This window comes from Anomaloglossus baeobatrachus, chromosome 4 (genome assembly GCF_048569485.1).
Source record: "Anomaloglossus baeobatrachus isolate aAnoBae1 chromosome 4, aAnoBae1.hap1, whole genome shotgun sequence".
In the NCBI taxonomy this organism is placed as follows: domain Eukaryota; kingdom Metazoa; phylum Chordata; class Amphibia; order Anura; family Aromobatidae; genus Anomaloglossus; species Anomaloglossus baeobatrachus.
The window spans coordinates 574,922,183-574,946,629 of NC_134356.1; the positions used below are offsets into that span (position 1 = coordinate 574,922,183).

The 24,447-nt window shown below is 48.1% G+C and overlaps 1 protein-coding gene across 3 annotated transcripts in view; it reads right to left on the reverse strand.

The window, feature by feature from the left end:
- WDR76 (WD repeat domain 76) overlaps nucleotides 1–24,447 on the reverse strand; it is a 175,960-nt gene that overhangs the window by 71,340 nt on the left and 80,173 nt on the right. For all 3 annotated transcript variants that reach the window (XM_075346103.1, XM_075346101.1, XM_075346102.1), the window contains exon 8: nucleotides 23,460–23,568. In XM_075346103.1, coding sequence (XP_075202218.1) covers nucleotides 23,460–23,568 — 109 coding nt within the window. The remainder of the gene's footprint in view (nucleotides 1–23,459; nucleotides 23,569–24,447) is intronic.

Genomic DNA, 24,447 nt, shown 5'->3' on the forward strand with positions numbered 1-24,447 from the left:
GCAACAGCTTCCAAATGCAAAACCACACACCTGTAATCAACCCCAGACCTTTTAACTTCTTCATTGATTACAGGTTAACGAGGGAGACGCCTTCAGAGTTAATTGCAGCCCTTAGAGTCCCTTGTCCAATTACTTTTGGTGCCTTGAAAAAGAGGAGGCTATGCATTACAGAGCTATGATTCCTAAACCCTTTCTCCGATTTGGATGTGAAAACTCTCATATTGCAGCTGGGAGTGTGCACTTTCAGCCCATATTATATATATAATTGTATTTCTGAACATGTTTTTGTAAACAGCTAAAATAACAAAACTTGTGTCACTGTCCAAATATTTCTGGACCTAACTGTATATATACACACACACACACACACACACACACACACTAATGGCCAAAAGTGTTGACACCCTTGACATTGTTTCAGAAAATAAAGCATTTCCCCCAGACAATAGTTGGGAACTACATTTACTGAGGAGGATAAGGATAAGATATATCTGTTTACTCATAAAATGTCCTCTGCTGGATACACTAAAGAAAAGAACTAAAGATCCTGGCGAGGTGGTACCGATATCCTGTAAAAATACATGTAATATTCCTGTATCTGCTGCGTGTTAGCGCTGTGGAACAAAAAAGGGTTCGATGCTTCATATATGGTGGGAATGTGTGAAAATAAAATTTTTGGCAAAAAAATATTATTTCTGGTTTACCCAAAGATAACTGGCGAGACTGTTGCTCTGACCCCTCAGATAGCTCTTCTACCGCTGCTTCCGGGCTCTATTGGATCTCAGATCTTCTGCGATTTTGTCTTACAGCTGCTCGTTCAGCGATACCGAAACATTAGCGAACAACAGAGGTACCAACTCTGCAGAAGTGGCAACAGGAGTTTGCTCATATATGTCATATGGAGGATCTATCAGCGGAAGCGATGGCAGATAACTCAAAACTTGTACGGCTTTGGCAGCCTTGGATAATGTGTAGGGAGTCTCCTGACTTCCATGCCATTTTCGGGTCATAGGAATTTCCGCTAGCATGTGGACTTATCAGCTCCATATATGATACCCACACCTCTTTCCCAACCCCCTCCCCTTTCTTTTGGTTTGTTTTCTCTCTCTTTTGTTTTATTACAAGTTTTGTTTTGCTCTATTTTGCTACAGTTGATAAAGTTAAGATAGAATCCATTTGCTCCTTTCAGCATAATACTAGCAGGCAATATTGAAAAAAATGAATCAATAAGACACAAAGATGTAGAAACTGCTCCATATTAACTAATGAATGCGTTAATAGGCATTTGTATTTCTAAGCCCTGCGTGGCTAGTTGATTATTCAGAATTAACACTTCCACTTAACTTCAATCTCTTAAATGTTATAAAAAAAAATGTTTGTTTTCTTTTCACCTCTATCAAAGAAAGATTACACATACATATGTTTATTTCCTTTGCGTGTATTAGAACAAATCAAACAAAACACAAAAACGGAGGCAAAAACAGGCAAGAAAGGCAAATTGATCATAATTTCACACAATACCCCAAAAATAGGAAAGACAAAATTGTTGGCATCCTCAAGTTAATATTTGATTGCACACCTTTTGGAATAAATAACTGCAATCAGTCGTTTCCTATAATCCTCATCAATCTTCTTACACCTCTCAACTGGAATTTTGGACTCTTCTTTTGCAAACTGCTCCAAGGTCTCATATGTGAAGGTGCCTTCTCCCAAAAGCAATTTCAGGATCTCTCCACAGGTGTTCAATGGGATTTACATCCGGTCTGATTGCTGCTACTTCAGAACTTTAAAGCGCTTTGTTTCCATCCATTTCTAGTTGCTTCTTGAAGTTTATTTGGGGTTAATGTCCTGCTGGAAGACCCATGACCTAGGACACAAACCCAGCTTTCTGACACTGGTCACTAAATTGCCACCCAAAATCCTTTGGTAATCTTCAGATTTCATGATGCTTTGTACACAGTCCAGGTCCCTAGTGCAGAGGCAGCAAAACAACCCCAAAATAGCTTTGAACTTCCACCATATTTGACTGTAGGTATGGTGTTCTTTTCTCTTTAGGCCTCATTCTATTTTCAGTAAAAACAGTAGAATAATGTAAAGCTCTATCTTGGTCTCATGTGTCCATATGATGCTTTCCCAGAAGCTTTTGGCTTCCTCAAGTACATTTTGGCAACTGTAGTCTAGTTTTCTTTTTTTTTTTTTTTTTTTTTTTTAATTTTCCTGTGCCAGTAGTGGGGTCCTCCTGGGTCTCCTGCCATTGTGTTTGATTTAATTCAAATGTCAACATAGTTCACAATGACGCACTCTGTGGGACAGCTTGAATTTCTTTGGAACTTCATTAGGGCTGCTTATCCACCATCCAAACTGTCCTGCATTGCAACCTTTCATCAAGGTTTCTATGTTGTCCACGGTCAGGTACAGTACAATGGATTGTAATCTTCTTGATTATGTTGCGCACCGTGTTCAAAGAACCATTAAGATCTCTGGAGATGGACTTGTAACCTTAAGATTGTTGATATTTTTCAACAATTTTGGTTTTCTTAGTTTTGTTCACAGGTGAGTTTGAACGAGCACCTCACATTTAAAGCAAAGTTGTTTAACCACAATTTTGGAAAGGTGCCAACAATTTTGTCCCACCCATTTTTGAAGTAAAATTATGTCCAATTTTGCCTTTTTTTCCTCTGTTGGTTTGTGTTGTTCCTATACATAAAACGGGCAATAAACACATGTATAACAAAGCATACACAATTGCAATAATTTTCTTGGAAAAATACTTAATTTTATGGAACAATTTCAAGTGTGCCAGAATTTTTGGCCATGACTGTATACTGTATTTTTTGTTTTATAAGACACACTGGATTAAAAGACGCACCCCAAATTTTAATGAGGGAAAAAAATAAATAAATACAGGATCGGTCATATAATCCAGTGGTCTCTTACCGAGGGGACGGCAGCAGCGATGGATCGGAGTCACAAGCGGTGGTGTAACAGGGGGATGCTGTGGGTGGCACCTGGAGTTGGCACGTGCACAGATTGAGCTATCAGCTCAATGACGAACAGAGATCTCATCTGCGCACGCGCTACCCCCGTGGCTGCTGGGAGATCAAAGGGCCGGAGGCTGTGCGTGCGCAGATGAGATCTTCAGCGAGAGCTCAGTCTGCGCATGCGCTGACTCATTGCACCATTTTTTGGAGCCCGCACCGCTAACATTTTCAGGATGCAATCTGCATCACCACGTGAAGCACTGCCCCTGCCTTCTGTGACCATTCTCCACCACCCCCTGGTAAACTACGTTTGGCTGAGGCCGGAATCACACATCCGGTTTTTCGCTGGTTTGCCAGTTCCGGCGCACTCCAGTACAGTGTATACAGTACAGTGGCAGCGCGACAACCTCCAATCACATGCTGTCATGTGACCCGGAAATTACAGTGCTGCCAATGTACTGTATGCACTGTACTGGCGTGCGCCGGAACCGGCAAACCAGCGAAAAGCCAGATGTGTGATTCCGGCCTTATAAGACGCACCCCTCATTTCCCTCCTTATAAGCCGAAAAATACGATATATAACACACATACAAATATTTTTAAATCTCTGATCAAAATAAAGATATAAAAAATAAACTTGTCTGTAAGAGCCTGATCTGTAACAATATAGAATTAGAGAGCCTGCTACGTGAAAAAAAATACTATTAACCTGCAGATCTAAGGTTTACCTACAGATTAAGTGTTTGAAACCTACTCGATGTCTGCACATCGAACCACGTTGTCAGGAGGAAATAAACTTCCTCAGCAGCGTTTGGGTTCCAGTCCCAGGGGTGGCAGCAATGCTGGTCCAGTTACATCGCTGAATGGAGAGCAGCAGCTGTAATCACACTGCAAGCACTGCCCGACAGCCCCCTATAATGCTGAGAGGTTGTCAATTAGTGCGGGGGCACGGTTTCAGCCTCTGTGCTCAATGAGCAGGCGCCGCACAGGTTTCAAACACTATTAACCTGGAGATTAACCCTTTTAAGTATTTTAAACAATAAAGCCATAAACAAAAAGTAAAAATTCCAAATTTCAGAATTACTATTTTTCTGTTGCACACCTTTACAAGAAAAAAAAAAAGACAAAAAAAAAACAAACATGCAATAAAAAGTGATCAAAATGTCTTATGTACCTCAAAATTTTGCATCTCAATTTTTTTTTTTTTTACATCTGAATTTTTGTTACAAAAAACAACAACAAAAAAAAAACCCCTATGCAACTTTGGTGTTGTAGCAGTCATTTGTTGTTACCACATTGAATGTAAGGCCGCAAGGGCAGGGTCCTCTCCCCTCTGTACCGGTCTGTCTACAGTAATTTATTTTGTATGTAACCTATTCTCATGTGCAGCGCCATGGAATCAATGGTGAGTTACAAATTATGAATATTATTAATAATAATAATAATAATAATAATAATAATAATAATAATAATAATAATAATAATAATAATGAGTGCATCGAAAGCAAAACCCCAAAAACATACAGAAATGCAGCTTTTAAGCCATTTCTTAAAAAAAAAAAAAACTAATAAAAAATCAATCATTTACATTACATTGCAGTCAAGTCATTGCATTTTATATGTATACCCTTTTCACTTGTAAAGCGCCATGGAATATATGGTGCTGTAATAAACAACAATAATAATAATTAAACTTATGCCTAGGTCCTGTCTCAGACTCCTAGCCTTGCTGTATCTGAAGGCCAATGACTGTTGCAGCTATTCTTATTGCAGAGAGTGTATAGGACACCTAGTCTACTGCATAAGATGGGGATGATCTGTGTCCTGCGTGCGGGCAGGAGAACGCTAATCTGATGCATATGATGTGGTCCTGTGGGAATATTGAAGACTACTGGAGGCCAGTATTAGGCTATGTGCGCACGTTGCATATTTGCATGTAGTTATGCTGCGATCTGCACCGCCAGCATAATCTATGAAGATTATGCAGGAGACGTGCGCACGCGGCGACTTAGAGCACAGCGCTTCGGCTGCTGCCCGACGTGCGCGTTCTAAGAAGTGACATGTCACTTCTTTCCTGCGCTCTGCCTGCAGCTCCTGCTCTGTCTATGGGAGGGGCTGCATCCAGAGCGCATGAAATCTGCTTTTTTTTTTCACTACGGACTCTTTCTGCAGCGATTTGAAGCGCACGTGTGCTGTTCAAATCGCTGCAGAAATTTCTGCAGGGCAGAACGCTATGTGCGCACATAGTCTTAGAGCTGATCGGGCAAGTTTTTAAATATACGTCTACAGCTAAGACCTGTTACATGTACTTTGGGTCTCCTGGACGGGGGGGGGGGGACGGACGACTTGAGTTCATCAGTGACGGTATTACGTGTCTCTTGTATCAGGCCAGGAAACTGTTGGCCTACAACTGGTTGGACCCGGCTCCTCTGGCCATCGGGGATCTTAGGGAGAGAGTCAACGCTATACTACGACTGGAGAGGGGAGTGTATCTTAAAATAAATGCACTGAAGAAGTTCTATAAGATCTGGGGGCGTGGTTTAATACCCCGGGCCTTCTCTCCTCGGCGTTACAGCAGGACAGCACGGAAGACCAGGTCCCTCCCGTAACCGACTGATAAATTTACTGGAATGGGGTGAAATACATTTTGCTGGAACACATATGGTCACTAAAAAAGTTTTTAGGTAATTTATATTATGGACAATACATTGGCAAATCATACATACTTTGGGACTGATACTGATGTAGGGTGTGGACTACAGGTGCATTGTTTATGTAACTTGTGTAGTTTTTGTTACTGACTAAAGTCTAATCGTTTATTTTTTTTCTGTGCCATAGGCTATAGGCCATATAGCGGGATGGGGCATATAGCAGGATGGGGGTATATAGCAGGATGGGGGTATATATACAAGGATGGGGATCATATACAAGGCAGGAGGAGTATTACCAGGATGGGGGTATATAGCAGGATGGGGGTATATAGCAGGATGGGGTATATAGCAGGATGGGGGTATATAGCAGGATGGGGGTATATATACAAGGATGGGGATCATATACAAGGCAGGTGGAGTATTACCAGGATGGGGTACCTTTGTAGAGAATTTGGGGACATTACCCCCATAACAGTGTCAGCAGCAGATCCTCACCCAATAACAGTGTGTCATAACCACATTTTTTGCTCAAAAAATTTTATTTTCCTATTTTCATCCTCTAAAACCAGGGTGCGTCTCATGGTACGGTGCGTCTTAAGGGTGCTTTACACGCTGCAACATCGCTGTGGAGTCACTAAGTGGCCACCCAATAGCAGAGGAGGGGCGGAGATGAGCGGCAGGAACATCCCGCCCACCTCCTTCCTTCCGCATTGCCGGTGGACGCAGGTAAGGAGATGTTCGTCATTCCTGCGGTGTCACACATAGCGATGTGTGCTGCCGCAGGAACGACGAACAACATCGTACCTGCAGCAGCAATGATATTATGAAAAGAAGCGACGTGTCAACGATCAACAATTTTTGACGCTTTTGCGATCGTTGATCATCGCTCCTTGGTGTCACACGCTGCGATGTCTCTAACGGCGCAGGATGTGCGTCGCTAACGACGTGACCCCGACGATATATCGTTAGCGATGTCGCAGCGTGTAAAGCACCCTTTACAGTCTGAAAAGAAGGGAATTTTGTTTACTTACCGTAAATTCCTTTTCTTCTAGCTCTAATTGGGAGACCCAGACAATTGGGTGTATAGCTACTGCCTCCGGAGGCCACACAAAGTATTACACTTAAAAGTGTAAGGCCCCTCCCCTACTGCCTATACACCCCCCGTGGGATCACGGGCTCCTCAGTTTTAGTGCAAAAGCAAGAAGGAGGAAAGCCAATAAACTGGTTTAAGCACATTCAATCCGAAGGAATATCGGAGAACTGAAACCATTCAACATGAACAACATGTGTATACAAAAAAACAGGGGCGGGTGCTGGGTCTCCCAATTAGAGCTAGAAGAAAAGGAATTTACGGTAAGTAAACAAAATTCCCTTCTTCTTTGTCGCTCTATTGGGAGACCCAGACAATTGGGATGTCCAAAAGCAATCCCTGGGTGGGTAAAATAATACCTCGTGATAGGGCCATAAAAACGGCCCTTTCCTACAGGTGAGCAATCGCCGCCTGAAAGACTTGTCTACCTAGGCTGGCGTCCACCGAAGCATAGGTATGCACCTGATAATGCTTGGTAAAAGTGTGCAGACTCGACCAGGTAGCCGCCTGGCACACTTGCTGAGCCGTAGCCTGGTGCCGTAATGCCCAGGACGCACCCACGGCTCTGGTAGAATGGGCCTTCAGCCCTGATGGAACCGGAAGCCCCGCAGAACGGTAGCTTTCAAGAATTGGTTCTTTGATCCACCGAGCCAGGGTGGATTTGGAAGCCTGCAACCCTTTACGCTGGCCAGCGACAAGGACAAAGAGTGCATCCGAGCGGCGCAGAGGTGCCGTGCGGGAAATGTAGATTCTGAGTGCTCTCACCAGATCCAACGAATGCAAATCCTGTTCACATTGATGAACTGGACGAGGACACAAAGAAGGTAAGGAGATATCCTGATTGAGATGAAAGGGGGATACCACCTTAGGGAGAAACTCCGGAATCGGGCGCAGAACCACCTTGTCCTGGTGAAACACCAGGAAGGGAGATTTGCCTGACAGCGCTGCTAGCTCGGACACTCTCCGAAGAGACGTGACCGCTACTAGAAAGGCCACTTTCTGTGAAAGGCGAGACAGGGAAACATCCCTCGAAGGCTCGAAAGGCGGTTTCTGGAGAGCAATTAGAACCCTGTTCAGATCCCAGGGCTCTAACGGCCGCTTGTAAGGAGGGACGATATGACAAACCCCTTGCAGGAACGCGCGTACCTGAGGAAGTCGTGCTAGGCGCTTCTGAAAAAATACAGATAGCGCAGAGACTTGTCCCTTAAGGGAGCCGAGCGACAGACCTTTTTCCAACCCGGATTGCAGGAAGGAAAGAAAGGTAGGCAAAGCAAATGGCCAGGGAGAAACTTCCTGAGCAGAGCACCAAGAGAAGAATATCTTCCACGTCCTGTGGTAGATTTTGGCAGAGGATAGTTTCCTAGCCTGTCTCATGGTGGCAATGACCTCTCGAGATAGTCCTGAAGACGCTAGGATCCAGGACTCAATAGCCACACAGTCAGGCTCAGGGCCGCAGAATTCTGATGGAAAAACGGCCCTTGAGACAGCAAGTCTGGCCGATCTGGTATTGCCCACGGTTGTCCTACCGTGAGATGCCACAGATCTGGGTACCACGACCTCCTTGGCCAGTCTGGAGCGACGAGGATGGCGCGGCGGCAGTCAGACCTGATCTTGCGTAGCACTCTGGGCAACAGCGCCAGAGGTGGGAACACATAAGGCAGCCGGAACTGCGACCAATCTTGAACTAAGGCGTCCGCCGCCAGAGCTCTGAGATCGTGAGACCGTGCCATGAAGGCCGGGACCTTGTTGTTGTGCCGGGACGCCATTAGGTCGACGTCCGGCCTCCCCCAGCGGCGACAAATTTCCTGAAACACGTCCGGGTGAAGAGACCATTCCCCTGCGTCCATACCCTGGCGACTGAGGAAGTCCGCTTCCCAGTTTTCTACGCCCGGGATGTGGACTGCGGATATGGTGGATGCCGTGTCTTCCACCCACGTCAGAATCCGCCGGACTTCCTGGAAGGCTTGCCGACTGCGTGTCCCTCCTTGGTGGTTGATGTATGCCACCGCTGTGGAGTTGTCCGACTGAATTCGGATCTGCTTGCCTTTTAGCCACTGCTGGAAGGCTTGTAGGGCAAGATACACTGCTCTGATTTCCAGAACATTGATCTGAAGGGTGGACTCTTGCTGAGTCCACGTACCTTGAGCCCTGTGGTGGAGAAAAACTGCTCCCCACCCTGATAGACTCGCGTCTGTTGTGACCACCGCCCAGGATGGGGGTAGGAAAGACTTTCCTATTGACAATGAGGTGGGAAGAAGCCACCACTGAAGAGAATCCTTGGCCGCCTGAGAAAGGGAGACGTTCCTGTCCAGGGACTTCGACTTCCCGTCCCATTGGCGGAGAATGTCCCATTGTAATGGACGCAGATGAAACTGCGCGAAAGGGACTGCCTCCATTGCTGCTACCATCTTCCCCAGGAAGTGCATGAGGCGTCTCAAGGGATGCGACTGGCCCTGAAGGAGAGATTGCACCCCTGTCTGTAGTGAACGCTGTTTGTCCAGCGGAAGCATCACTATTGCTGATAGAGTATGAAACTCCATGCCAAGGTATGTTATCGATTGGGTTGGGGTCAGATTTGACTTTGAAAAGTTGATGATCCACCCAAAACTCTGGAGAGTCTCCAGCGCAACGTTCAGGCTGTGTTGGCATGCCTCTTGAGAGGGTGCCTTGACAAGTAGATCGTCCAAGTAAGGGATCACAGAGTGACCCTGAGAGTGCAGGACTGCTACTACTGCTGCCATGACCTTGGTGAAGACCCTTGGGGCTGTCGCCAGACCGAAAGGCAGGGCTACGAACTGAAGGTGTTCGTCTCCTATAACGAAGCGTAGAAAACGCTGGTGTTCTGGAGCAATCGGCACGTGGAGATAAGCATCTTTGATGTCTATTGATGCTAGGAAATCTCCTTGAGACATTGAGGCGATGACGGAGCGGAGGGATTCCATCCGGAACCGCCTGGTTTTCACATGCTTGTTGAGCAGTTTTAGGTCCAGAACAGGACGGAAAGACCCGTCCTTCTTTGGCACCACAAACAAGTTGGAGTAAAAACCGTGACCTTGCTCCTGAAGAGGAACAGGGATCACCACTCCTTCTGCCTTTAAAGAGCACACCGCCTGCAGAAGAGCATTGGCTCGGCCGGGAGGCGGAGAAGTTCTGGAGAATCGAGTTGAAGGACGAGAACTGAACTCTATCCTGTACCCGTGAGACAGAATGTCTCTCACCCAACGGTCCTTGACATGTGGCAGCCAAATGTCGCCAAAGCGGGAGAGCCTGCCACCGACCGAGGATGCGGAGAGAGGAGGCCGAAAGTCATGAGGAAGCCGCTTTGGTAGCGGTTCCTCTGGCTGCTTTCTTTGGGCGTGACTGGGCCCGCCAAGAATCTGAGCTCCTCTGATCCTTTTGAGTCCTTTTGGACGAGGAGAATTGGGACCTGCCCGAGCCTCGAAAGGACCGAAACCTCGACTGTCCCTTCCTCTGTTGGGGTTTATTTGGTCTGGGCTGAGGTAAGGATGAATCCTTACCCTTGGACTGTTTAATGATTTCATCCAATCTCTCACCAAACAGTCTGTCACCAGAAAAAGGCAAAGCACTTCTTGGAAGCAGAATCTGCCTTCCATTCCCTTAACCACAATGCTCTGCGTAAAACCACGGAGTTGGCGGACGCCACTGCCGTACGGCTTGTAGAGTCTAGGACAGCATTAATAGCGTAAGACGCAAATGCAGACATTTGAGAGGTTAAGGACGCTACTTGCGGAGCAGATGTACGTGTGACAGTGTCAATCTGCGCCAAACCAGCTGAAATAGCTTGGAGTGCCCATACGGCTGCGAATGCTGGAGCAAACGACGCGCCGATAGCTTCATAGATGGATTTCAACCAGAGCTCCATCTGTCTGTCAGTGGCATCTTTAAGTGAAGCCCCATCTTCCACTGCAACTATGGATCTAGCCGCAAGCCTGGAGATTGGAGGATCCACCTTTGGACACTGGGTCCAGCCTTTGACCACGTCAGGGGGAAAGGGATAACGTGTATCCTTAAGCCGCTTGGAGAAACGCTTATCTGGATAAGCGTGGTGTTTCTGGACTGACTCTCTAAAGTCAGAGTGGTCCAGAAAAGTACTCAATTTACGCTTAGGATACCTGAAATGGAATTTCTCCTGCTGTGAAGCTGTCTCCTCCACAGGAGGAGCAGGGGGAGAAATGTCCAACATTTTATTGATGGACGCTATCAGATCATTCACTATGGCGTCACCATCTGGTGTATCCAAATTGAGAGCGGTCTCAGGATCAGAATCCTGATCAGCTATCTCCGCCTCATCATACAGAGAGTCTTGCTGGGACCCTGACCAGTGTGATGAAGTCGAGGGCCGCTCATAGCGAGCTCGTTTAGGCTGTCTGGGACTGTCGTCCGTGTCAGAGCCATCACCCTGGGATGCAAGGGACACCCCCGGATCCCGGAGCTGTTCCGACTGAGGGGGACCAGGGAGCAATGAGTTAACAGTGTCCATGGCCTGAGGTACTGGTCTAGACTGCAATGTTTCAAGAATTTTAGTCATAGTCACAGACAATCTGTCAGCAAAGACTGCAAACTCCGTCCCTGTCACCTGGACAGTATTTACAGGAGGTTCTGCCTGGGTTACCTCCAGCAGAGGCCCCGGCCGGGCAAGTGCCACAGGGGCCGAGCACTGCACACAGTGGGGGTCAGTGGAACCTGCCGGTAGAACAGCCCCACAAGCGGTACAAGCAGCATAGAAAGCCTGTGCCTTAGCACCTTCGCTTTTTGCGGTCGACATGCTGTTGTGTCCTCTGAGAATCTAGGAGGGTGTATAGCAGAGGATCCCCAGCGACCGTACAGTGGAATGTAAAGCTGCAAGCATAAAATACAATATACACTTCGGCACCAGTGGGGGTCAGCCCTTGAGGGCAGCTTACCGCCCGCTGAAAAGCGGGTGTGTGGGCACCAGAATCCCGTGTCTGGGTCTCCCAGCCTCCTCTCTCCAGCTCAGACTGCACACAGGAATGGCTGCCGGCGTCCTGTGAAGAGAGGGATCGTGGGCGTGCCTCAAACAAAAGTGCGGGAAACTGGCGTCCCACTGTGCCCAGTGTGAGGGCTGGAGTATGCAAAGCAGACTCCAGCCCTCTGTGCTGACATTCTGCACAGCGTCCCGCCCTTCCCCTGACTGGCAGGCCTGGGGGCGGGAACGAAGCGAAACTAGGCCGCAAAAGCCGGGGACTCGAGTAATAAGCGCGGCCGTGATATATGCACGGCCAGCGCGGAAGTCCCCGGCGCACCACAAGTCCCAGCCGCGCCGCAGCGAAAACACTGACAACAGCGGCCGCGCGGCAGTTTCAAATACATGTCCCCTCTCAGCAAAGCTGTAGATAGGAATGGCACCAGCGCGCAGCGCTGTTGTCCCCGGCGCACTAACACACCCAGCAATGCTGCAGTGTGCGCGCGGTCTGTACGGGGACACAGAGTACCTTGGTGTAGCAGGGCCCTGTCCCTGACGATACTCCGCTCCATATCCAGCAGATTCCCCAGGGGCTGTGGACGGAGCACGGTCTCTGTGCCTGGAGACCGGTAAATCCCACTTCACCCAGAGCCCTAAGGGGGATGGGGAAGGATGCAGCATGTGGGCTCCAGCCTCTGTACCCGCAATGGGTACCTCAACCTTAACAAACACCGCCGACAAAAGTGGGGTGAGAAGGGAGCATGCTGGGGGCCCTATATGGGCCCTCTTTTCTTCCATCCGACATAGTCAGCAGCTGCTGCTGACTAAACAGTGGAGCTATGCGTGTATGTGTGCCTCCTTCGCACAAAGCATGAAAACTGAGGAGCCCGTGATCCCACGGGGGGTGTATAGGCAGTAGGGGAGGGGCCTTACACTTTTAAGTGTAATACTTTGTGTGGCCTCCGGAGGCAGTAGCTATACACCCAATTGTCTGGGTCTCCCAATAGAGCGACAAAGAAATACGGTATAGGCTTGTTTTCCAGAATTGCCACCCATGGAAGTGCTGAAGGATTAATCGGGAGCCATTAATCCTCATCTGTTAAAACTCACTGGGAACTCCTCTAAGGCTATGATGTGTCCACGTTGCTTTTTACCTGCTTTTTTGCTGCTTTTTCAACTGCAGCGTTTAATGCCAAAATGGATGTGTTCTGCTTTTCAAGCATAGTCTATGGGAATTTGGGTTTCTTGTCCGCACTATGCTGTTCAAAATGCTGCCTTTTTGTGGCAGAAATTTGGGCAAAAACTCTGCTTTTCAAAGAAGCAACATGTCAATTGTTTTTGCCATTTGCGTTTTGAACTGCAAAGCAGAGTTTTTGCCCAAATTTCTGCCACAAAAAGGCAGCATTTTGAACAGCATAGTGCGGACAAGAAACCCAAATTCCCATAGACTTTGCTTGAAAAGCAGAACACATCCATTTTGGCATTAAACGCTGCAGTTGAAAAAGCAGCAAAAAAGCAGGTAAAAAGCAACGTGGACACATAGTCTAAGAACATTGCATATTGTTGTAGGAAACAAGCACACACGATCCTTGTTGAAACATAAAATACTAAAAATACCAGGTGAAGTCCAACCTGACTTGAATAGTAGGTATGATTTAAAATCTCTTTAAACAAATGTAAAGAAGGGGAATGAGTACTAAGGGGGTGGGGGAATCAGTACTAAAAACTTAAAAAAAAATTTCCACATTTTTTCTCCTCTTCATTTTTATTTTTTAAATATAAATTGATATAGCATAAAACGGAATGAATCATAGGCAGTGATCAATTCCCTAAAGGGTATAGGGTCCAAAGCATGCTACTGGTATTCTGGGCATGAAATTTAAAACACAATATTGCCTATGAAATTAATCTAAATATACTATCATAATAAACTTGCACAATTAATGTATGCAGAAAAGAAGGGAATTTTGTTACTTACCGTAAATTCCTTTTCTTCTAGCTCCTATTGGGAGACCCAGACGATTGGTGTACAGCACTGCCTCCGGAGGCCACACAAAGCAATTACACTAAAAAGTGTAAGGCCCCTCCCCTTCTGGCTATACACCCCCAGTGGGATCACTGGCTCACCAGTTTTAGTGCAAAAGCAAGAAGGAGGAAAGCCAATAACTGGTTTAAACAAATTCACTCCGAAGTAACGTCGGAGAACTGAAAACCATTCAACATGAACAACATGTGTACCCGAAAAACAACCAAAAATCCCGAAGGACAACAGGGCGGGTGCTGGGTCTCCCAATAGGAGCTAGAAGAAAAGGAATTTACGGTAAGTAACAAAATTCCCTTCTTCTTCGGCGCTCCATTGGGAGACCCAGACGATTGGGACGTCCAAAAGCTGTCCCTGGGTGGGTAAAGAAATACCTCATGTTAGAGGTGCAAAGACAGCCCTCCCCTACGGGGAGGCAACTGCCGCCTGCAGGACTCTTCTACCTAGGCTGGCGTCCGCCGAAGCATAGGTATGCACCTGATAATGTTTGGTGAAAGTGTGCAGACTCGACCAGGTAGCTGCCTGGCACACCTGTTGAGCCGTAGCCTGGTGTCGTAATGCCCAGGACGCACCCACGGCTCTGGTAGAATGGGCCATCAGCCCTGATGGAACCGGAAGCCCAGCAGAACGGTAGGCTTCAAGAATTGGTTCTTTGATCCATCGAGCCAGGGTGGCCTTGGAAGCCTGCGACCCTTTGCGCTTACCAGCGACAAGGACAAAGAGTGCATCCGAACGGCGCAGGGGCGCCGTGCGGGAAATGTAGATTCTGAGTGCTCTCACCAGATCTAACAAATGTAAATCCTTCTCATAGCGATGAACTGCATGAGGACAAAAAGAAGGCAAAGAGATATCCTGATTAAGATGAAAAGAGGATACCACCTTCGGGAGAAACTCCTGAATGGGTCGCAGCACTACCTTGTCCTGGTGGAAGACCAGGAAGGGAGCCTTGGATGACAGCGCTGCTAGCTCAGACACTCTCCGAAGAGATGTGATCGCTACCAGAAAAGCCACTTTCTGTGATAGTCTAGAAAGTGAAACCTCCCTCAGAGGCTCGAAGGGCGGCTTCTGGAGGGCAACCAGTACCCTGTTCAGATCCCATGGATCTAACGGCCGCTTGTACGGGGGTACGATATGACAAACCCCCTGCAGGAACGTGCGTACCTTAGAAAGTCGTGCTAGACGCTTCTGAAAAAAGACGGATAGCGCCGAGACTTGCCCTTTAAGGGAGCCGAGCGACAAACCTTTTTCTAACCCAGATTGCAGGAAAGAAAGAAATGTAGGCAATGCAAATGGCCAGGGAGACACTCCCTGAGCAGAGCACCAGGATAAGAATATCCTCCACGTTCTGTGGTAGATCTTAGCGGACGTGGGCTTCCTAGCCTGTCTCATGGTGGCAACGACCCCTTGGGATAATCCTGAAGACGCTAGGATCCAGGACTCAATGGCCACACAGTCAGGTTCAGGGCCGCAGAATTCCGATGGAAAAACGGCCCTTGGGACAGCAAGTCTGGTCGGTCTGGTAGTGCCCACGGTTGGCCGACCGTGAGATGCCACAGATCCGGATACCACGCCCTCCTTGGCCAGTCTGGGGCGACGAGTATGACGCGGCTGCAGTCGGATCTGATCTTGCGTAGCACCCTGGGCAAGAGTGCCAGAGGTGGAAACACATAAGGGAGCCGGAACTGCGACCAATCTTGCACTAAGGCGTCTGCCGCCAGAGCTCTGTGATCGCGAGACCGTGCCATGAAGGTTGGGACCTTGTTGTTGTGCCGGGACGCCATTAAGTCGACGTCCGGCCTTCCCCAGCGGCGACAGATTTCCTGAAACACGTCCGGGTGAAGGGACCATTCCCCTGCGTCCATGCCCTGGCGACTGAGGAAGTCTGCTCCCCAGTTTTCTACGCCGGGGATGTGAACTGCGGATATGGTGGAGGCCGTGGCTTCCACCCACATCAGAATCCGCCGGACTTCCTGGAAGGCTTGCCGACTGCGTGTCCCCCCTTGGTGGTTGATGTATGCCACCGCTGTGGAGTTGTCCGACTGAATTCGGATTTGCCTTCCTTCCAGCCACTGCTGGAAGGCTAGTAGGGCAAGATACACTGCTCTGATTTCCAGAACATTGATCTGAAGGGTGGACTCCTGCTGGGTCCACGTACCCTGAGCCCTGTGGTGGAGAAAAACTGCTCCCCATCCTGACAGACTCGCGTCTGTCGTGACCACCGCCCAGGACGGTGGTAGGAAGGATCTTCCCTGTGATAATGAGGTGGGAAGAAGCCACCACTGCAGAGAGTCCTTGGCCATCTGGGAAAGGGAGACTTTCCTGCCCAGGGATGTTGACTTCCCGTCCCATTGGCGGAGAATGTCCCATTGAAGTGGGCGCAGATGAAACTGCGCAAACGGAACCGCCTCCATTGTCGCCACCATCTTCCCGAGGAAGTGCATGAGGCGTCTTAAGGAGTGCGACTGACTTTGAAGGAGAGCCTGCACCCCAGTCTGTAGTGACCGCTGCTTGTCCAGCGGAAGCTTCACTATCGCTGAGAGAGTATGAAACTCCATGCCAAGATACGTCAGTGATTGGGTCGGTAACAGAGTTGACTTTGAGAAGTTGATGATCCACCCGAACGTCTGGAGAGTCTCCAGTGCAACGTTCAGGCTGAGTTGGCATGCCTCCTGAGAGGGTGCCTTGACAAGTAGATCGTCCAAGTAAGGGATCACAGAGTGTCCCTGAGAGTGCAAGACTGCTACCACTGCCGCCATGACCTTGGTGAACACCCGTGGGGCTGTCGCCAGACCAAATGGCAGAGCTACGAACTGAAGATGGTCGTCTCCTATCACGAAGCGTAGAAAGCGTTGGTGCTCTGTAGCAATCGGCACGTGGAGATAAGCATCTTTGATGTCTATTGATGCTAGGAAATCTCCTTGAGACATTGAGGCAATGACTGAGCGGAGGGATTCCATCCGGAACCGCCTGGCGTTCACATGCTTGTTGAGCAGTTTTAGGTCCAGAACAGGACGGAATGAGCCGTCCTTTTTTGGCACCACAAAGAGATTGGAGTAAAAACCTTGTCCTTGTTCCCGAAGAGGAACAGGGACCACCACTCCTTCTGCTCTTAGAGAATGCACCGCCTGCAGAAGGGCATCTGCTCGGTCGGGATGTGGGGAAGTTCTGAAGAACCGAGGCGGAGGACGAGAACTGAACTCTATCCTGTACCCGTGAGACAAAATGTCTGTTACCCACCGGTCTTTGACCTGTGGCAGCCAAATGTCGCAAAAGCGGGAGAGCCTGCCACCGACCGAGGATGCGGATGGAGGCGGCCGAAAGTCATGAGGCAGCCGCCTTGGAAGCGGTACCTCCAGTTGCTTTCTTGGGGCGTGAGTGAGTCCGCCAGGAATCAGAGCTCCTTTGCTCTTTCTGAGTCCCTTTGGACGAGGAGAATTGGGGCTTGCCCGAGCCTCGAAAGGACCGAAACTTTGACTGCCACTTCCTCTGTTGAGGTTTGCTTGATCTGGGCTGGGGTAAGGAAGAGTCCTTACCTTTGGACTGTTTAATGATTTCCGCCAATTGCTCACCAAACAGTCTGTCTCCAGATAATGGCAAGCTGGTTAAACATTTTTTAGAAGCAGAATCTGCTTTCCATTCTTTAAACCACAAGGCTCTGCGCAAAACTACAGAGTTGGCGGATGCCATTGAGGTACGGCTCGTAGAGTCTAGTACCGCATTGATAGCGTAGGTCGCAAACGCAGTCATTTGCGTAGTTAAGGACGCCACTTGCGGCACTGCTGGACTTAAGAAAGAGTCCACCTGTGCCAGACCAGCTGAAATAGCTTGGAGCGCCCACACGGCCGCGAATGCTGGAGCAAACGACGCGCCAATAGCTTCATAGACAGATTTCAACCAAAGGTCCATCTGTCTGTCATTGGCATCTTTAAGTGAAGCCCCATCCTCCACTGCAACTATGGATCTAGCTGCAAGCCTGGATATTGGAGGGTCCACTTTTGGACACTGGGTCCAGCGTTTGACCACGTCAGGGGGAAAGGGATAACGTGTATCCTTCAGACGTTTGGAAAAACGCTTGTCCGGATAAGCATGGTGTTTCTGGATTGATTCTCTGAAGTCAGAGTGGTCCAGAAAAGTACTCAATTTACGCTTGGGATACAGGAAATGGAATTTCTCCTGCTGGGCAGCTGCCTCCTCTGCTGAAGGGGCTGGGGGAGAAATATCCAACAGCCTATTGATGGCCGCTATAAGGTCATTTACCATGGCGTCACCATCTGGCGTATCCAAATTGAGTGCGGTGTCAGGACCAGACTCCTGATCACCCACCTCTGTCTCATCATATAGAGAACCTTCTCGCTGAGACCCTGACCCGCGTGACGACGTGGAGGGTCTCTCCCAGCGAGCTCGCTTAGGCGGCCTGGGACTGTCATCAGAGTCAGAGCCCTCAGCCTGTGATGCCTGGGACCCCCTTGAAGTACGGATTAGTTCCAACTGAGGGGGACCGGGGAACATAGACACAGCAGTGTCCATGGTCTGAGCAACTGGCCTGGACTGCAAGGTCTCCAGGATTTTTGTCATAGTCACAGACATTTTATCAGCAAAGACTGCAAATTCTGTCCCCGTCACCGGGGCAGGGTTCACAGGCGTCTCTGCCTGGGCTACCACCACCATAGGCTCTGGCTGACGAAGTGCCACTGGGACTGAACATTGCACACAATGAGAGTCGTTGGAGCCTGCTGGTAGATTAGCCCCACATGCTGTACAAGCAGTGTATACAGCCCGTGCCTTGGCACCCTTGCGTTTTGTGGATGACATGTTGCTGTCTCCTCAGAGCAATATAGGGGTATACAGCCAAGAAGCGACCGTACAGTGCAGTATATATATATATATATATATATCTGGTACAGGAAAAAGTACACCAATACACACTGTGGCACTAGTGGGGCCAGCACTAATGTGCTGCTTACCGCCCGCTAAACGCGGGTGTGTGGTCGCCAGAAATCCCTAGTCTGTTCTCCCAGAGCCTGTGTCCGTCCTCCAGCCAGACTGCATGCAGGAATGGCTGCCGGCGTCCTGTGGAGGGGGGGGCGGGCCCTGGGCGTGCTCAGACCAAAAGCGGGAAACCTGCGTCCCACTGTGCCTAGTGAGAGGGCTGGAGCATGTAAATAAGGCTCCAGCCCTCGGCGCTGACGATTGCACAGCGTCTGTCCCATTCCCTGATTGACAGGGAGGGGGCGGGAACGAAGCGGAGCTAGGCCGCAAAAGCCGGGGACTAAATTTATAAGCGCCGCCGCCGTAAAAGCGCGGTCGGCGCTAAGTCCCCGGCGCACTACAAGTCCCAGCCGCGCCGCCGCTCCGAGAGTGGCCGGCGCGGTAGTTCCCAGCACATGAATTCACACAGCTAAGCTGCTGTGACTCAAACCCCAGCGTGCAGCGCTACTGTCCCCGGCGCACTAACACACCCAGCAAGTCTGGCGTGTGCGTGCCTGTCTGTACGGGGACACAGAGTACCTGAAAGATGCAGGGCCTTGTCCCTGAACGGTACCCAGCTCCGTATCCAGCAGGTTCACTGGGTCTGTGGATGGAGCCCGGCCTCAGGGCTTGGGGGCCGGTAAGATCCCACTTCCTCAGAGCCCCTCAGGGGGATGGGGAAGGAAAACAGCATGTGGGCTCCAGCCTCTGTACCCGCAATGGGTACCTCAACCTTACAAACCACAAGTGGGGTAAGAAGGGAGCATGCTGGGGGCCCCATATGGGCCCTCTTTTCTTCCATCCGACATAGTCAGCAGCTACTGCTGACTAAACAGTGGAGCTATGCGTGGATGTCTGACCTCCTTCGCACAAAGCAGAAAACTGGTGAGCCAGTGATCCCACTGGGGGTGTATAGCCAGAAGGGGAGGGGCCTTACACTTTTTAGTGTAATTGCTTTGTGTGGCCTCCGGAGGCAGTGCTGTACACCAATCGTCTGGGTCTCCCAATGGAGCGCCGAAGAAATATGAAATTAGCGAACAAAAATGTATTTGTACACACATGATTTGTATCAGACATTCAGTCATCTCCTTACAAGCTCCTGACAAGCTATTGCAATACTATTTTGGAGTTACCGTATTTTTCGGACTATAAGACGCACCGGACCATGAGACGCACCCTGGTTTTAGAGGAGGAAAATAGGAAAATAAAATTTTAAGCACAAAATGTGGTCATGACACACTGTTATGGGGCGGGGATCTGCTGCTGACACTATTATGGGGGTAATGTCCCCAAATTCTCTACTAAGGTACCCCATCCTGGTAATGATCCTCCTGCCGTGTGTATATATTTATGTCCCTCATCCTGGTATAGCCCCATCTTGCTATATACTGCCATCCTGGTATGTGCTCCCATCCTGCTATATACGCCATCATCCTGCTCATATACCACCATCATCCTGCTCATATACCCCCATCATCCTGCTATATGCCATCATCCTGTTCATATAATCCCATCATCCTGCTCATATACCCCCATCCTGCGGCACACACATAAAAATATACGTTTACACTCACCTCTCCTCGTTCCACGCAGCGTCGCTCCTGCTCCTGTCTGTGCCAGCAGTGCTGTGTTGAGCCGGCCACGTTCCCTGCAGCACCGCGATGTCCTCCAGTCTGCCGGCGCGACTGTGAAGACACACGTGCGCAGAGCGATGACGTCATCGCTGTGAGCACCGCTAGTCTCCAGTCCACACAGCGCGGCCGGCAGACTGGAGGATATCGCGATGCTGCAGGGGAATGGTGAGTACATTCATTCACTGCACCCGTGCTGATGATGATGCGCGGGGGGCAGTGAATAAAGCCGAGCATGATCACTCCAGGCTGTAGTTGCCAGGGGTGATCACGGCCGGCTGTTAATTATGCCCACGTCCCCGCCCATCATCCTGCCCACACGTCAGTGCCAGCTTCAGCGCTGAGAGATGGACGTGCATATGTAATGAGCGGGCTCACGTGGTCATGGCAGGCGCTGCTGCTGCCTGCTCGTGCCCCCGATGACCCGCTCCACCGCAGCACCCTCATTCCCCGCAGCCCTATATTCAGACCATAAGACGCACCCCCCACTTTCACCCAACATTTGGGGGGAAAAAAGTGTGTCTTATGGTCCGAAAACTACGGTACTTTGTACGCTCCTCCAGTATTCTCAATTAGCTCATTGAGGCCATCCGGATGTAAACGTTGCAGTATAAAAATCCAGAAGGATTCTTTCCTATTTAATGACTTAATTCTATTCGTGGTATAAGATGGAACCTGCTCTAATGCTGTCACCATAACCAAATCAAAATTACCCTTAAGGGTGCGTGCCCACGATCAGTGTTTGCAGTGTTTTGGATGTAGCATATTTTCGCTGCGTCCAAAACACTGTATTGTACAGTACAAGCATAGTAGATGGAATTTCTAGAAATCCTGTGCCCACTGTACTTGTTTTTTCCGCAGCAAACACCGACCTGTGTTGCGGCTTTCCAAGCCGCAGCATGTGAATTGTTTGCTGCGGATTTGCATGCATCCTCCGTAGGGAGAACACAAGCGAAAGACCGCAGCGCACCGAACCCTGATTGTGGGTACAAACAGCTGTGGTCTCCTGGGTTCTCCTGCGGAGGAGACTCGCAGGTCAGGACCTGCTGTGTCCAAGACGCTGCAAGTCCTGATCGTGGGCACATACCCCAAGTGTGAGGGTTATATGTCTTGAGAGGCTTTGTTTGAGAAATCCCTTTTGCATTATGACGGTTGCCATTTAAGTGCACTTGCAGGGTCTGGGTGGTGCGACCCACGTACTGCAACCCACACATACAAGTGACCACATAGATCACATATTCAGAATCACAGGAAAGGTTTCATCTGTGCTAGTGGACGTAATACTCGTCACTCTGTCTCTAATGCTCCTACAACAAAGGCATTGTGTAGAACCACATGCGGATACTCCAATTAGAGCAAATTGTCTGGAGTGTTTTTTTTCTTTTGGGGGTGGGGGGTAGATAGAAGTACTTCCTTTAAATAATGTGCTATTCTTTCCATCTTTCATTGAATTTTTGTTCAACATACTGGGTGCTATGATGTTTTTTTTTACAGTTGATCCCCTTCGAAAAGTGATCTTTGGTTTCTGTGGTAAGATGTTTTTTAATATGGAGTCCCTTTTTAGCAGATACCAATATTTGTTGAGGATTTTGCAGACCATCAAATTCCCCCTGTTAAATGCAGTAATAAAATTCCATTTGTAATTGTTTTTGCTTGTGGCTTCAGGTTCCTTTTGCTGTGTGATAGACACAGGGTAAGATATTAATTCTGAGTGATGCTCAGATTTCTGATCATCGCTGATTTTATCAAGGACTCCGGATACTTTTTTTGCCTGAACCTTTGAAGGAAAAAAAGAAAAAAAAAAAAGAAGAAGAAAGAGTGGTCAGAGAGGTAGACCACTCCCTGTCATTAATCATGTCTCAATGAGGTCGCTGGTCAGAACTCGCGATCTACACCTATAGCGCTTGCTTGACTCTGGAGGTACTGATCCCAGCAAGACCGCCAACTGTAAGGCTATGTGCGCACGCTGTGCTTTTGGCCACGTTTTTGGTCAGAAAACTGCATGACATTGCTACCCCAGCAAAGTCTATAAGTTTTCATGTTAGCTGTCCGCACAGTACTTTCTTTTTTAGCTGCATTTTTGAGGTGACAAAACACATGTCAATTATTTTCTGTATTTTTCCACCCATTGGAAAACGCAGCAAAATGCAGTGAACAAAAACGCAACCGAAAATGCACCAAAACGCATGGATTTTTACTGGTGCTTTTTTATGCATTTTATTAAGGCCAAAAACGCTGCATCTTTGTGGTCAGAACAATATGCAGCGTGCACAAATACGCTAAGGAAACATCTGCACTGCACAAAGGCCAGCAAGTGCTGATGTTTATTAACTATCAGCAGTCGGGAACAGGTTAAGTCTTCTAGAAGTGACATGTACCAGAGCGGATTTAAGGAAACTATTGATGACTGAAACAGGCAAAGCAGGGGTTCTACAAAAACTACACCAAGCAGTCCAGTAAGCGAAACATCCCTGGAATCAGGCTTTCTTGCCCTATGTTGTGCTGCTCTCAGATTATATAGCAAAATCTGTTCACAGATTCCCTTTAATGTATGGGTCACACAGGCTCTAATGGCATCTGTGTAACCAAAATATCCTGAAAAACTCAGAAAGCATCCAATAAACCAGGGCTTCTCAAACTTTTAACTTTTAAGGCTTCACAAGATGGGCCCAAATGTTGACTATGCCATACAAAGCAGACCAACAAGATGCCCGAGCCTCCCCATTAGTGGTGAAAGCCCATGCAAATATGAAAAATATTACTCAATTTACCTTTTCTATGTCTCCGGGGCTCTGCATAACTTTAAAACAAGAACAACAGTCTATTATTGTGTTTAACACAAAACTGCTGCAGTCATAAAAAGGACTGTGCAGCTTATATTCACTTCTGTAAATACGGCCTAGTCAGCGGCGGCCTCACTGGTGACACCCAACTCAAAATTTGAGAAGCACTCCATTAAACAGGTGACAAGTGCCAAGCAGTGGCATCCATCACCAGAGGGGGTTAATAAAGCATGTGTGTTTTGTAGTGGAGCCCAGCCAGTAACGTCACACAGTCCACTGAGCTATTCAATACCTTTTGGTCTCCATCTAATAAAAACAGCACTATGACATCAAGGTTAGTGCAAATGCTACAGAGAGGCCTTTACTTACTTTCTCCGGGATTGTATGGAGCCTAGTTTTTTCTATCATTTGTTCTAAAGCTCTTATTCCTTGTAGCCTATCGGACCTGCGCATGACCGTTTCAATTTGTGGCTTCTCTCTTGCAATAGAAAAAAAAACAAAAACAAAAAAAAAAACACGTGAAACATTTAACAATAAGTGGTCACATACTCCAAAATATCCAATTATAAAAGGTAGCACAAAACAAGCAGTTATACTGGTTATGTTAAAAGCTGTAAGTTCTTATCGACCATTCAAGACCATTTCCTCTCTCAGATGGTAGATGAACCGACGAGGGGAGATAATCTGCTAGATTTGGTCCTGTCAAATAGACCGGATACAATTTCAGATCTACAGATCCGGGAGCACTTGGGCACCAGCGATCATAATATGGTAAGCTTCAAAGTAATATTCAATAGAACATTTCAAAGGGGAATGCTAAAACCTGGAATTTTAGGAAAGCTGATTTCAACAAAATTAAGGGAAGAGCTTAAATGTGTAGATTGGGATAATGTCATGGTAACTGGGGATACCGAACATAAATGGGGTAAGTTTAAGGATATACTACTAGAGTCCTGTAAAAAACTTATACCCTCTGGTAATAAAATGTCCAGGAATAAAAAGAAACCACTATGGATGAATAAGACTGTACAAAGTATAATAAAACAAAAACAAAGGGCGTTTAAAATCTTGAAGGCTGAGAATACAGAAATAGCATTTCAGAAGTATAAAGATATCAATAGGAAATTTAAAAGAAGGGAATTTTGTTTACTTACCGTAAATTCCTTTTCTTCTAGCTCCAATTGGGAGACCCAGACAGTGGGTGTATAGCTACTGCCTCTGGAGGCCGCACAAAGAACTACACTTAAAAGTGTAAGGCCCCTCCCCTTCTGGCTATACACCCTCCCGTAGGAGTACGGATTCCTCAGTTTTAGTACCAAAGCAAGGAGGAGGAAAGCCAATAACAGTTTCAAAAACA